General features: G+C 41.3%; 1 protein-coding gene across 1 annotated transcript in view; it reads left to right on the top strand.

Moving 5' to 3' along the window:
- Window positions 1-2,324: 2,324 nt before the first annotated feature.
- The window catches only part of COLQ (collagen like tail subunit of asymmetric acetylcholinesterase), a 69,152-nt gene continuing 56,812 nt past the window's right edge, over window positions 2,325-14,664 (top strand). The window contains exon 1 of the mRNA XM_032801125.2: window positions 2,325-2,529. Within this exon, the coding sequence (XP_032657016.1) occupies window positions 2,424-2,529 (106 nt within the window). The 5' untranslated portion in view covers window positions 2,325-2,423. The remainder of the gene's footprint in view (window positions 2,530-14,664) is intronic.

Here is a 14,664-nt window from a genome sequence, read left to right as displayed (position 1 = left end):
GTGGGGGATCATATTGTAACATTAATTTTTAAGCAGAATTCCCCTTTAAAAGAAATAGGGAGAAAACTGATGGGAAGCATTGAAAGTGTTAACTGTAGGTTGCACCAAGGCCTGGTCTACACTTAAAAATAAGATTGACCTAGCTACAGTTGCTCAGGGCTGTGAAAAATTTCACACTCAGAGTGCTGTAGTTAAGTCAACCTAACCCCCAGGGTAGATGTAGCTAGGTCAACAGACATTTTCCCCCCTCAACCTAATTACTACCTCTTGGAGAGGTGGATTAACTCCATAGACGGAAAACTCTCATCCATCAGTATAGGAAGCATCTGCGCTATGACCCTACAGTGGCACAGCTATAGCTGTAGTGTAGATGTGGCCTCACTTGCTGTATTACTTCTGAGTTATGCTATCTTCAATAAAGTAGTTGCCTCTGTTGGTACCGTGTGCTGCCTGTTCAGCCTGCATTGCAGTGGGTCAGATGACATGATATGGCCTATTAATAAAAATGTTTGCAAGGTTTTTAAAGAAAAATTGTTATTATTAAACATTTCCTCTGCAGTGTGGGGAAACTCCAATCTGAGCCCTGATCTTGTAAAGGGATCTGCCACTGCAGACCCTTATGCTCATCAGGGGTACTATTAGAAGGATTCGTCTGCAGAATCAGGATCTTAAAACTCAGGTACGTCTACACTGCAAAATGAAGGTACAATTGTAGCATGGGTAATCAATAGCAGCGTAGATGTGGTGGTAGGAGCTTCAGCACTGGCTAGGAGCCACAGTACATAACCAGGGACCTGGAGGGCTTGTACTCTGGTTGTTAGCCCATGCTGAAGACTGTGCTACCACCTCTACACTGCTATTGTTACCCATGTTAGCTAGATTAGATTAGCCAGCCTGTGCTACAATTGCACCTTCACTTTGCCATGTAGACGCATCTCTTCTGGGAGGAACCACATCTTCTCCTATGACTTGCATAGTGCTGAGAAAGTTAACATAATTAACGAACACACAGTCATATCAGCCAAAGTTGAAATAGTCCAGTCCAAAATTAGTGTAATGCAAAAACTGAACAAACTGCAAAATGGTTATAAGTAAACTAGACTTAAACAAATACATTTTTAGTCACGTAAAGTGTTACAATAGAGTAAAGCAATGTTAAATATTGTCTTGAGAGTCCCTCTCTCTGAAAAGAGACATAATTGTGACTTAATAATAATCATAGTAAGAGAAGACCTATGTAATTGTTTCTTCTGATCACAATTTTTAGTTCCAAAATTTCAGTTAGAAGTGACATCTCTGTCATGGGGAAACTAATGCTATTTTTCACCAACAAAGATTACTCTTTTGTAGAAAACACTGAAAGATTCTCAGTAAAGGTGAAAGCTTCATAAGACGAGCAATCACAAGACTCCCCCCATATCGTCAATTATCTTGACAGTATGAATTTCTTTGCACAGCTCTGTTAATAGGAGTAGGTATGAGATCTTTAAAAACTAAGTTCCTATGTGAATAGTAAAGATCAGTGTCAGTTTTCACAGGAGTGAGGATTTGTTTCCATTTCCTTGGTCACATCATTTCCCTTCCTGTTCTGGTGTGCAGTGTGTTGTCAGCCACATGTCACCCCCAGACCTGTTTGCATTTTAGTGGCACTATACAAGTACCCATTTGTTATTTCATCCACATGTTGCATCTTGTCTGTTACCAGGGCTGTTAGCTCTTTTGGGAAGAGCTTGTTGTTTTCACTATATGTTTATACAGTGCCTGGCACAATTGTTGATACTGTCATTTTTATTTAAATACTTACAGATAGTAAGAACACTGCTAAATAGTTTGAGATGTGCTTTTGGGATCCCTCAGGCTGAAATGCACTATCTAAATAAATGCTAAGCAGTGTGAGTTCTACAGAGCTGTTAGGTCATTATGTACATGCCTCTGATTTTCAGCCTTCAGTCCGGGAGTTTCTCTATCTTGATGTCTGTGTCTGGTTGTCAGTAATGAGGGATGCTATTTATGATTCAGTTTACAATTTCTCTCTTTCCTCCTCCTTGTTGTTATCATCCAAAATGCTTTTGGGTTTCTGCTAATAAAAACAGAATCCCCAACACCATGGTTTTAATAGCTAATATGCCCGGTGGGGGCATCTGATCCACTGCTTGAGTTAAATATAACCCTGTCTAGTGTAAGGAGAAGATTTAATGGGAAATGGTTGGCATTCTTTCTTCCTAAAGGCACAGAAAGACAGAAGGAGAGTGAGCGAGAGAGAGAGACATACAAACACACTCTCTCACACACACACATAGAAAGGAGAAGAGAGAGCAAGCAAGACAGACATAGACAGAGAAGACAGTGGAGAGAGAGAGAGAGAGAGATCCCCAAAGCAGACCTGCATCTCTTAAGTTGGAATTTTACAGAGTGCAGCCAGCATGGTTGTCCTCAGTTTAATAGCTTTGGGATTTTATCTTCAGCTTTTTTTCTGCTTTGTTCTGTCTCACACTTCGTTCATCGACAGCGTCTTCCCCATTTCCTCAGGTAAATGATGATGTTGCTTTAAGTCTTTTTGTTTCTTTTATAGACTGGATCTTTCCTATCCAGCCCAACTTTCACATGTGCTAGCAACTGAGGGGGTGGGAGGAACAGTACTTGATTGCAGATGCAGGAGTTCCCAGAATAGAACTGGCTGGTAATTTTTCACTGCAAACCTATTTTGCCACACAGCATGGGTTGTTTTTTTTTAATTGTTATTCTTGCTTTCCCTGTTCATTATAATAGACCAGAGCATCAGCTGATGTAAATCAGTGTGGCTACATTGACTTCTATGGTGCTACACCAATTTACACCAGGTGGAGACCCAGCTCAATGTCTGCATGTTTCTTTCTATTTTGGATGAGCTTAGGTAGATTAGTGCAAGGGAAAGAAAATGAGTCCTGATGTATAGCTGCTTCTATAAATATATCCCTGACCTCGTCCAATGCTGCTGGACTCCAACTGGATGTTAGCAGAATAAACATCATCTGGCTCTGGCTATGACACTAACAAATACTCAGATGACTTTCATAGCAAACAAGAGCCCACTGCATGGAAAAACTTTGACGGCAAAAGGCAAAACAGATTAATTGTCAGCTGAGCCAGGGCACTGGAAATCCCATTTAATAGGTTTTACAGTTATAATCAGCTAGGCTTTCCTTTGCCCACTAGAAGGTGAGGGGAAAGTTGAGGAGCACTATGATTATGGCTCTTCTTTGAGTTCCTTTAATTTCATCTTTATATGGCAAGTGTCTATCTTTTCTCTCTTTCCTGCTATAATGAATATGTGAAAAGAGATGACCCCCTACTAAAAGATTGGATTCAGCCAACCCTAAATTTGGGTCTGTTTAAAACCAGATCCTGGTTTTGCAGCTTGAGCTGGGCTGGATCCCAAGATTCCATCTCTTTTCCTAACACAATGAAAATTATCAAAAAGGTGCATATTTAAAAACTGAGATAAAATCACTTTTGAAGCTACACTGTCTCCTATTTATTTTAAATCTCACTGGTGCAATAAAAGAACAGATAGAGTATAATCAAAACATTTAAGAGGGAACAGGGACTAAGAAGGAAGTGCATGGTGACAGATTTCTTAACCATGCAATATTAACTGCCTGGGTGATTTCCTTTAGATTTTTTTATTCTTTAAAAATCTGCTGTTAGTTTCAATAAGAAACCAATTGCATTTGCTTGAGGCAGACGCTGTACAAGCTTCTTCTCACAGCTCTGTCAATATCCATGCATTCAAGTCTTGATCTGTTTGAATATTCCACATGGAAATCTCTTCTTAGCAGGAACTGCTGGTCAGAGATGGGAATTGAGATTTGAACAAATGTCCCTTTACGGATCAGACTAAAACTACCACATTAATTTTTTCACTTGGGATCCAATTTCTTTCTTTCTTTGTTTTTGTGAGCCAGGTTTAAATGCAGTACTATCCACGGCACCCATTTAGCTCCTATGGTTTGAACTTCTCATTCATAAAAACATATAATCATTCATGGATTAATATTTTGCTGGCAACAAATATAACGGAGGGAACCCTTTGGGAAAATCCTGTAGCACTTCATAGGGATAGAACCAATAAGGTTTTATAGAAATATAACTGGCTTCTATGGTAGTTTACTCTTAAAAGCTATAACATTTAAAAGAGAATTTATATCCTTTGTGTAGTTTGTTTTATTTTTTAAAAAAACATCCTATAGAATTCTGTAGGGAGGCAAATAATGTTCCATTAAATTCTATGGGATGGTTCATAAACCTATAGAAATCTTATTATTTCTATTCAATTGCGTATGATTTTTCCATAATGAAAATGTTAATGTTGAGCTACTTTTTATATCATAAAGCCTCCTCTTTGTATCTTATCTATGCCAAATCTTATTGGACTGTTATTTAGTATGCATGTTATTAGCCCTGAGAAATTATTTTGTTTATCTAAATGCTTAAAATGTCTCTTGATGCACTACATTTTAATCAAAAGAATGAAAAGTTCAGGTCATAGTCCTGGCCTTTCTCCTTAAATTATTTTCATTAATGCAACACTGTTTTTATGCTAGAAAGGCAACTTACACAGCTGGTTAACAAACCAACCAACCAGGTGAAGTGGGTTTAACTTTTCTGTTGGAAAGGCCTGTTGGAGAGGCCATGGGGTAGGAAAACCTCATCGCATTTTCCTCATTGATGCATTGTTCCATTGATGCAGGAGGGGTGAGTTTGTGTCAGCAATGGGGATACTGAAACTGCTGAGTCTGCAACAGCGTGAAGTCTGAGATGGAAAATCAGCATTCACAAGAAAACTCAGAGTCAAAAGTGCTATTCACCTGTTTTATGTAAATATTGCCATACATATAGAGCTGAGCCCTGCCCATGGAGCATATGGCTATAGGAATAAATGAGGACAGCACATAGCACTTGAGAGTGACAGACAGGACTGCCCAGAGGATTCAACAGGCCTGAGGCAAAGCAATTTTGGGGGCCCCTTCCATAAAAAAAAGTTGCAATACTATGGAATACTATATTCTTGTGGGTGCCCCTGCGGGGCCCGGGACCTGGGGCAAATTGGCCCACTTACCCCCTCCTCTGGGCAGCCCTAGTGACAGACTAATCTGCCGGCCTGTATATGATGTTCTAAAAGGAGCACGGTCAGCACCCTGTAGCCCTGAAACTGGCTAGCTGTCAACTGAGAGTACTGGCTGTTCACGGGTGGAGACAGACTTTGCTCCCAGGAGTTCAGAGGAGCAGCAAAATATTTTCGATGGTGCATCCCCTCTGGCTTGCCAATGAGGAATCTTGGCCAACAGGATTCCCAAAGCAGAGGCTATTATCAGGCAGTGTCTCTGCTCCCCTTCCCTGCGTCAACCAGCCCGGGTCTTCTAATAAGGGTCTCAGAAAAGGGTATGTTCTGTTCCCTACATTTAAATGGAACATAGGGGCCCAGTGCTGTTAGCATAACCTAGTCACTATTCAGCATCAAACAGCGTTAAATGAGGTTCAGGATTTGGCATACAGAGACCTCAGCCTGCTTAGTGCCATGGCAAATGCACCTTTAAACATCCCTTTAACCTTTTATTAAAGATACAGAAAAGAAGGAGAAACAGTTAAAGCATTTGACATGTAAAGTATTAAATACAGCTTTCAACCATAGCCCTTGTTCACTTTCCCTTTAGCTGGAAAGAGTTTTTGAAGGAAAAATCTTGTGTTTGACAGTCTCTGTGATGGTACCAAAGCTGGTAATAAATTTGGGGGAAAGAGAAGCAGTTAGCTGAGATGGGCTGGAGCTGTTGCTGTAGTTAAAAGTCTAAATCCCATTTCATCCCAGTTGGTGTTTGGGATTCAGCTGGAGCTGGTAGAAGTGGCAATGTCATCTGGGGCCTCTCTCTGGCCAGATCTGGTCAGGACATTTCTCAGGAGCAGGCCTGGTGGTACAGGTGATGGTGGGTATGGCAGTCATGATGGTGAAGCTCGCTCCAGTAGCCATTTTTTCTCCCCTAAGTCTTTCTTTAAGGACCCACAAAGGGAGTGATGGATGGAATAGCCCATCCCCTCATTATTTTGTCCACCAGTTAGGTCTAGTTTCCAACACACCAATTTGGAGTCACTGGTTTCCGGTTCCACACTTCTCTTGTTTACCAGACATGATCTTAACATACAGTCCTTTAGTGATTTCTGTAGGCCTTTTTATTTGGATTAGTTCAGTCTTTCTGTCGCTTTCTCATACCTTTCCCATCAATATTGGTTGTTACAGGTTATTGTGACATTTTATGAACTTGCACTCAATTTTTACAGTTGAAGTCACAGTTAGGGTAAATTTGTAGGCCCAATCATCACAACAGATCCAAATGTTACATCCTGGGCCAATCTCTAATGTCAATGATTGCAAGGTACAAAACTGAAGTTCTAGTTCCAGTGAACCTCTGCTCGGGGTGAACGAAGTTGGTCTGTTTTTAAAAACTGACATTATTAATACGGTAGCGCATGAAGGTCCTCACCAAGGATCCAGACTTCACTGTGTAGGCACTGTACACCTAAATAGTTACAAGATAGTTCCTATCCCAGTGAGATTATAAAAATAATCCCACTGTAATATATTGGAACTCTCCATGGCAACCCTCACAACTGTCTTACTGGGTATGAAATATTTCATATAAACCTCATCATACCCTCTTTCAATAAGACCTTGCAATAACTACAAATATTTGTTTAATACTGCGTAAAAAAATATCATAGTGGATGATGTAGTCAGAATTCCTTCAAATAATGGTTTAAAAACTCTCTAGGTGAAATCCTGGCCTTACTGAAGTCACTGGCAAAACTGACATTGACTTCAATAGGGTCAGGATTTCATCCTTAATTTTAAAAAAATTATCTATAAGATCACTGAATTTTATGCTGAAAACAAAGGGTCTGATCCACAACCTTAAAGGAAAGCGAACATCTAGGAATAAGGGTGGGGAATGAAGTGGTGGTTTGGGTTTCACAAGCCTGTTTTGGATGTCACATAATTTCTATACTTATTTTAAACTGGGGAGGCTGGGGTTTGGTTTTAGAAAACCTAACTGAGAGGTGGTTCAGATCTGAGTTTCCTTTTAATCTAAAAATTCAGTGGGGAAAGTTCAGCTAAAAGATCCTGGTGATGACCTTACTCTTGTTAATTTTCCCTTAGAAAAACAGTGATTTAAATTAATTTAAAATATGTTTCCGATTAGATGGATGTTTGTACTACCCAATCATTACATGTTCTTTGTTGGAAGTAATTCTACTCCTGCATCTAGGGTTAATTGGAAAAAAAAATACAAATGCATTTATCCATTGGACAGAACTCTCATTTTCCCAGAGTCAAATGTAACTCTAAGTTAAGCATTTTCAAATTCCACTCTAAATCTACAAGTGATCATTTTCAAGTGAGGTGCTAATTTAGGTCCTGATCTTGCAAGAAGCTCTGTATAGGCAGATACCATTGAAGTCAAAATAACCCTGAGCAAGGGGTAGGGGCCCATCCACACAAAGCTCAGTGCAGGACTGGGGTCTTAATGGAGGAAATTGTTCTCCCATTCCCTAACATAGGATCAGATTGTGAACCCCTTACTCACACTGGTGAGCAGTTGTTTACCCATGTCCAACAGTAGGAAAAATTTTATCAATGGGAAACGAAATAACAAGAAGAGATTACTCTGAATATATCTGCATCTGAGACAATAATCTTCTAATGGAAAGGCAAAGTTCTGTATTTGACAGTAGAAATCTCACAGCTGGGGAGAAAGGGGAAATCGAACATTTCACAATTTGAATTCCCAAATAGTGTAATAATCTTGCACTTTCCCATTGCATTCAATCACTATAAGCCTGCATCTAGGGTGACCACATAGCAAGTATGAAAAATTGGGACAGAGAAGAGGGGGGGGTAATAGGCTCCTATATAAGAAAAATTCCGAAATATCGGGCTGTCCCTATAAAATCGGGACATCTGATCACCCTACCTCCATTCCAAGCTAATTACCTGTATCTGGCAACAAGAGGTGACTGGTTGTGTAAAGAACAGGTTTCAACACCAGCCTTGCAAAGTATAAAACTAATTATTTAATGGTGAGCCCATTCTTGAGTGATGAGTCTTTCCTATAGCTGTAAAAATACATCTGGCTATCTTCCAGATACGTTTGAAAACTTGTGGCCTTTTATTTATGTCCTCACATATCTTTCCATGGCAACAGGTCACAAATAAAGAGGTTATCAGGTCACGAGGTGGTAACTAGGAAGCGGAGATAAACAACATAGGAAAAAAACATTCTTGATTATGCCAAATATTTTGGGAAGGAATGACAACTTGGATCAATCTTTAAAAAAGAAAGACAGAGATTAAAAAGGAAAACCCTTTCCCCTTTCCACCCTGATGCCCCACAGAACCCCACCAACCTGGTGCAAGAGTGCATCACAGTTCCTAGAAGTACTGGAAATGTCATGTCAGCACCAGCCTGTTTTCCTGGTGCTGAAACATCATTTCTAGAGGAAATGCTTCAGGGAATAATATTACAGCATGCTCAGACACGAGACCATGGTTCCACGTGTCAGTGTAGCAACATGGCAATAAAACCAGGAGGGGAAGAGAGCAGGCAATTAAACTCTACTGAAGGCAGCAGGGCTATTTAATATTGTCAGAGAGCCCTGTAGCAGCGCCTTCTAAAGATATAGTTTGGCTGAGTTGTTTTACCATTATTTTCCAAAGTTTTATTCTGTTTAAGTCCTTGCCCTGCACCCATCACCACGGCATCTGAGTGACTCTGCTGTACAACAGAGGAATGAAGTAAATCTATTAATGAATTCTAAACACAAATTTCACACTCATTTTTAGTAGGGTTAAGGGTTATAAGAACCACAGTGAAGCAAACCTCCTTCCAGGTTCAGATCAATTAAAGATCCTTATTATTATTGTTTGTTTATCATTCGTGTTACCATAACCACTAGGAGCCTCAGTCATGGACAAGAACCCCATTGTGCTAGGCATTGTAAAACAAAAAGACAGTGCCTGCCCCAAGGAGCTTACACACTTAGTCCTCCTTCACTCTCCTAGGAACCCAGCCTGAAAGTTCCTGAGGACTGTATCGTGAGAAAGGAAGCCACATAGAATACTGGAGAGTAACAAAGTGGGGGGAAGAGAGGAGAAGACAAAATATTTGGATGGTTAATCTGACCAAAACCTCCCTTTATGCCCAACACAAATTTGTAGTATGATTTAATTTTCTTCCGTGGGCTTCTAAGAATATTGATCCCCAGTCCTATAAAATGAACATGGTAGATTACACTGATTTAGAGGAATACAAAAAGATTAGAAAATGCAGTGTTATTGATGTTATTGCTACCATTATTTTTGCTTGCTCTGAGTTACAGTGATGACAAATGAATGCTTTTAGATGATGTATTTTTCAGTGAAAAGGAACAAAGTGTTATGCTGGGGGTTGGTTGAAACCTCATTGAAACTGGTGAGTGTACCCTTAATTCAGGATAAATGTGAAAAACAATTAAGCTTCTTTATGGACTAGATAGATAAACAATAGGAGCCACCTCCCAAAACACAGACCACATGCCAGGTTGGTCTGAAACTGAGCTATGTGGGCAGAAAGGCAGAGGGTTTTACTAGAGGTTTAGTGTAAATTTAGGGGACTGACTGGGCATTGTTTGAGGGAACTGCATATCTGTGGAAAGAGGCAGCAGAAACACCACAGAAGCAGACAGAAGGTGGCACAGAAGCACCAGAAACAACCAGAGAAGCACTTGAGAGAGAGAAAGAGAGAGAGCTTTTGGGCAGCATGCCTGCTAGAAAAAGGCTTGGAGCTAAGAGCAAAGAAACTGCCTCCTGCTGTTTAATTGTTCAGGGAAACAGGACTGGGTACATTCTTTAGAAATGAACAGGATTGCATCAAAGAAATAGCTGACCTTATCTCAGTTTCCTCCTCCAGCTGGAAACAACCTGCAAGAATGTTGGCTAACCACTCAGGTCAAAAGGAGTAACAATAGTATATCCTCTTCCCCCTTACCTTTGCTTTATTCTTTAGACGACAAAGTATTTTTTTCTGCCAATAAAAATCGGAAGTAGCTAAAGACTACTGAACACAAAAGGGAACACATTGAAAGAGGTACATCCATGATAGGAGAGAATTAAGGCATAAACTCAGTTCCCATTGTGTTTCATAAATTCATGCCATATTTGCTGATTAGCAGAGATATTTTATTTAAATAAGGAATTTCCCCTCCCAGCATCTCTTCTCTTACTGGATGAAACAGTGAAGATATAATTCTGAATTCTGAATTTCCGCAGTAATCACACAGTAACAATTTGTGACACCGCAAACAAAGGAATAGAAGATGAGACTGGTTGGTGAAGGAGAATGCTCCTGTTCAAACACCTCATGAAAATAATAGCCATGGGACCTAATGGCCAAGTGAGCTGCATTTATATCAATGTTCCCTTTCTATGGGCTTTAAAATGCCACCTCTCTTGTAGAAAGGGGATGTCTTTTTTTTTTCTTTTTTTTTTACAGAAATTCAGTGTTGTTTAATATTATTCAACCTGTAGGGAGGGAAATTTCCCTTATCTATCTATGTTCATCACCACAACATCTAAACACCTCATAGCCTTTAATTCATTTAGCCTCACAACATCCTTGTGAGGTAAGGAAGTATTCTTATCCCCAGTTTTCAAATCGGGGACTGGGGCCTAGACAGGCAAGATGACTTGCCAATGGTCAGACAGGAAGCCTGTGGCAAAGTGGGAATGGAACCCAGTCTCTGGGCCATGATCTCAGTGATAAGGCATGACCTCAGTGATAAGGCACAACCTCAGTGATAGGGCATGTTTTCCTCAGATGGAAATATTTAGAGCAGATGGAATATTTAGGTATACGAAGTGTTCATAGGTGTTGTGGGTGTCCCCCTACGTGCCCTTTACCAACACCTTTACCCTTTACCCTTTACCAAAGCAAAGATTGTTGCCAATAGTACATATTTCTTATGCTAATACTATACTGAACTCTTTTTTAAACATTGAAAAGTGTGACCAAACCTTGAGGACATAAAGGATCTCAAGGGTAAAACCAGCTTGGTCATATCTGTCTACCCATCCTGGCAAGAGAATTGTTTAGATGACCTAAATAAATCTTTTCCATCTCTAACGTCTACAGTTCTCTGAATAACGCTTTCCTTTAGTTCAGACTTAATTATCACACAATTTGTTCCCAGGCATGGGTGTGAAATAATGTTGCCTTCATCCAAGCATTTTAAGCTGTACTACATACAAACCCCTGCCCTTTCTTCTCTAGATACACAGGAATAAATTACAGGCAGTTGTGGTATAGTGGAATGCCTAACTAACAATCACAGAGCTATCAGTACTGCAGGTTGTGAGAGCTCCTTTCCTCTCTTAGTGCCACCGGGTCCAGCTCTCTGATTAGGAGATAGAGACACACATCATTCTCCAAGGGTATTTGCAATAGGGTGTCTCCATTTGGGGGAAGAGGAGGCATGAATGCCCCCACCCACCCACAGCTTTTTGCATTAGTTGAAAGTTTCATAGCTGTGGGACTGGGAAGGCATGGCCCAACCACTTTTAAGCAGTGGTCTTGTACTAAATCAGTACTGTTGTTGCTGGAGCAGTCCAAAACCTTACTCCGGCTGAGTGGTCCCAACATCACTGAAATTTGACACAGACACCTGTACAGATTGAGGGGGGGTTGAGCCAAATTTCAGTGACTGGCATTCAAGCACTGCAACCAAGCACATCGGGTCTCAGTGGCACTCAAATTTGACATTGCTGCTTGTCTATCCAAACAGAGGGGCAGCCAGACCAAGTGGGTCACAACCTGAGCATGCGGAGCCTGTTCCTGTGTGGTAAAGTGCAGGGGAGTCTGCCAAAAACTCGACATCTGGCGGCACCATCTCATGCACTGTTTGGGTGAGAGAGGGGAGACTCCCTGGCCAAAGGAGACCCAGGGAGTGGGGACTGGAGTGTGGTACCTGCTGGGAGCATGTGGGACTGGAATTCTTTGAGTTGGAACCACTATCAACCAGTACTTACAGGGAGAACTTTCCATTCAAAATTCCCAGCTACTAGTCCCCTACCAACTCAGTCTGTAACAACAGATGGATCAGGTCCATCATGGATAAAAAAACAAACCAAAAAACCAAACAACATGCATTGGAAATTGTAACAGCAAAAACAGAATACACATATTGTTAAATACTAAATGGCTGACATTGTTTCTAAAGAGCTCCTGCAAGCTAGTGCTAGCAATGTACTGTGTAGTACTCACATAGTACAGAAAGACCCAATTCACAGGTCAGTACAGGTCAGTCTAAGCTTCCTCAGCAAGTATGTTGCATCATTTTAGGGCTTATCTATACTACAGATGCTCTACCAGTATAGCTAATACTAGTATAGCTGTGCTGGCAGAGCCTCCAGTGCAGATGCAGCATATGCTGACAGAAGTTTTTCTGTGGGCAGAACTGCACACTGGGGGTTTTACCAACTTTTCTGTATAGACTACAGATGGGTGATTTTTTCCCCACTCTCCTAACCAACATAGCTATGCCAGCATAACTTTGTAGTGCAGACTAAGCCTCTCCCAACACTTACCAATGTGCACTGTCTTACACATCACTGTGATTTTGGCCCATTGGTCTTAGGGAGCCTAAAATTGTATAATTCCATGTGAATGACCTGGAAAAGAAGGGAGCATCAGGAAAAGCCTTTACTTGGAGGATGTAAGAAGGTTTAAGTTAAAGTAGGTCACTCCTTTCTTGTGCTGTCTTCCAGCTCCTCGACACCGTGCCCTGTCTCTTCTCCACCTTCTTTCCTGAGTGTGCTGCGTCCCTGCTCCTCCCCCATGCTCCTGGAAAGTCCTAAGCTCTGCCAAACAGCTGTTAGGTGGCATGGGGGTGGGAAGAGCTGGGAGGAAGGGAGAGGAGTGTGGATGTGCACGCTTGGGAGGGGGGAGGAGGCAAGGTACGGGGAGCTTGGCTGCCGGTGGGTGCAAAGCACCCGCTAATTTTTCTCCATGGGCGCTCCAGCCCCGCAGCACCCACAGAGTCAGCGCATGTGTGTGCATGTGTGTGCGTGCGCGTGTGTGTGTGTGTGCACGTGTGTGTATGTACATATGGGAGGGTGTCCCCATATACAGAGAGGGCTGATTGACCTAAAGAAGCCGTGGATTCCATTTCAGTTTTCTTCCAACAGAGGAATGGATTTCTAATGATAAAGTTTCAGAAATACAGGTTTACGCGCTACATTGATATGGGTTTTGTTTTCTGTAAGAACCAGGGAGACAAAATTATCCCTGCTGTGACTATATTGAAGTCAGTGGAGACACACCAGGAATGAAATTGGAATTCAAATTAGTCTCAGAAAGCTTTTTGAGAGTACAGCAGCACTAGGATTCACATTGTGATTACCTGGGGTGGTTTGAACATACTGGGGGAATAACATGAAAGTCAGGTGTTCTGACCCATCTTGCTTTTGCAATTGCAGAAGCACAGTGCTGGTGTTCCACTGTGTTATTGTTATTAGTCTCAGAGATAAAATACGATGGAATTGTACAATATGGCACTGCATACAGAGCTCTTGTGCGGCTGATACAGCAGCCTTAATGCATTGGCCGTTAGAATTGCAGGCTTTAGCAGGGATTGTGTTGAATATTGGTTTTAACAATCACACTCTCTGTAACTTTGTATTGTGATGTCAAGCTGCTGAGTTTTAGAGCCTGGTTTATAAAGCGATTAAAATAGGGGATGGTGACTCATGGTGGTTCTAGTCCTGATTTTGTAACTGATTCATTTTGTGATTTGAGGGAAAATTGTTTAGCCTCTCTGTACCTCAGTTTCCCATTCAGTAAATTGAGAATAATAGTTACCTACCTGTGTGACTTCATTCTTCAATGTCTGTTAAGTGCCTACAGCTCTTCAGATGAAGGGTGCTATTGTGAACCTAAAAAAATGGGTGCTGCACATCCATGGTCAGAGTTGTTCTATGCCTTCAACTTTGCTTGGAGTTTCATGTACACGTGAACTCTGGGTCAATCCATGCAAATACTCTCTTCCCTTTAGTCCCTCATCTCAAAGCCTTCCTTACACATGGAATCTGAGGGGACAGTATACAACACTTCTCTCTCTGACATACAACTCTGATGTCTTTGAATGTACATGATCTTTCCTTCCCTGGGAAATTTAGCAGGCACCAGGTAGTTTCTCCTTCCATTTCCAGTCTCCCTAAGGCTAGGATTGGGGGGTTGGCATAGGGAGTGTTGCCCACCTCTTACTCTGTAGAAGTTGCTACCACTGGCTAACAGAAATAGCCCAAAATCATTTCTATCTGATGGTTCTTTGATAGTCTATGCAAACACGTTGTTGGTTAACCACCAGTTCCTAGAGAATGCAAGTCCACCTCAAGTGATTGACCAACACAATTGGCAGCCCTTGGAACTCTTTTGGCAGTTCTGAGCTAAGTAGTGAATGGGACTAGAGCAGTGGTTCTCAACCTATTATCAGTGTGGACTGCATATGCAGCTCTCTATGTGTTAGTGGGCCACATCCACACAGTATATATATACTCAATGGGACTATGGAAGACAACATTGGAAGTCTACCAAGGCAGCT

Source organism: Chelonoidis abingdonii, chromosome 2, assembly GCF_003597395.2.
Source record: "Chelonoidis abingdonii isolate Lonesome George chromosome 2, CheloAbing_2.0, whole genome shotgun sequence".
Lineage (NCBI taxonomy): Eukaryota > Metazoa > Chordata > Testudines > Testudinidae > Chelonoidis > Chelonoidis abingdonii.
The sequence above is the reverse complement of the archived record's forward strand: the minus strand, read 5'-3'. Positions and strand labels throughout refer to the sequence as shown.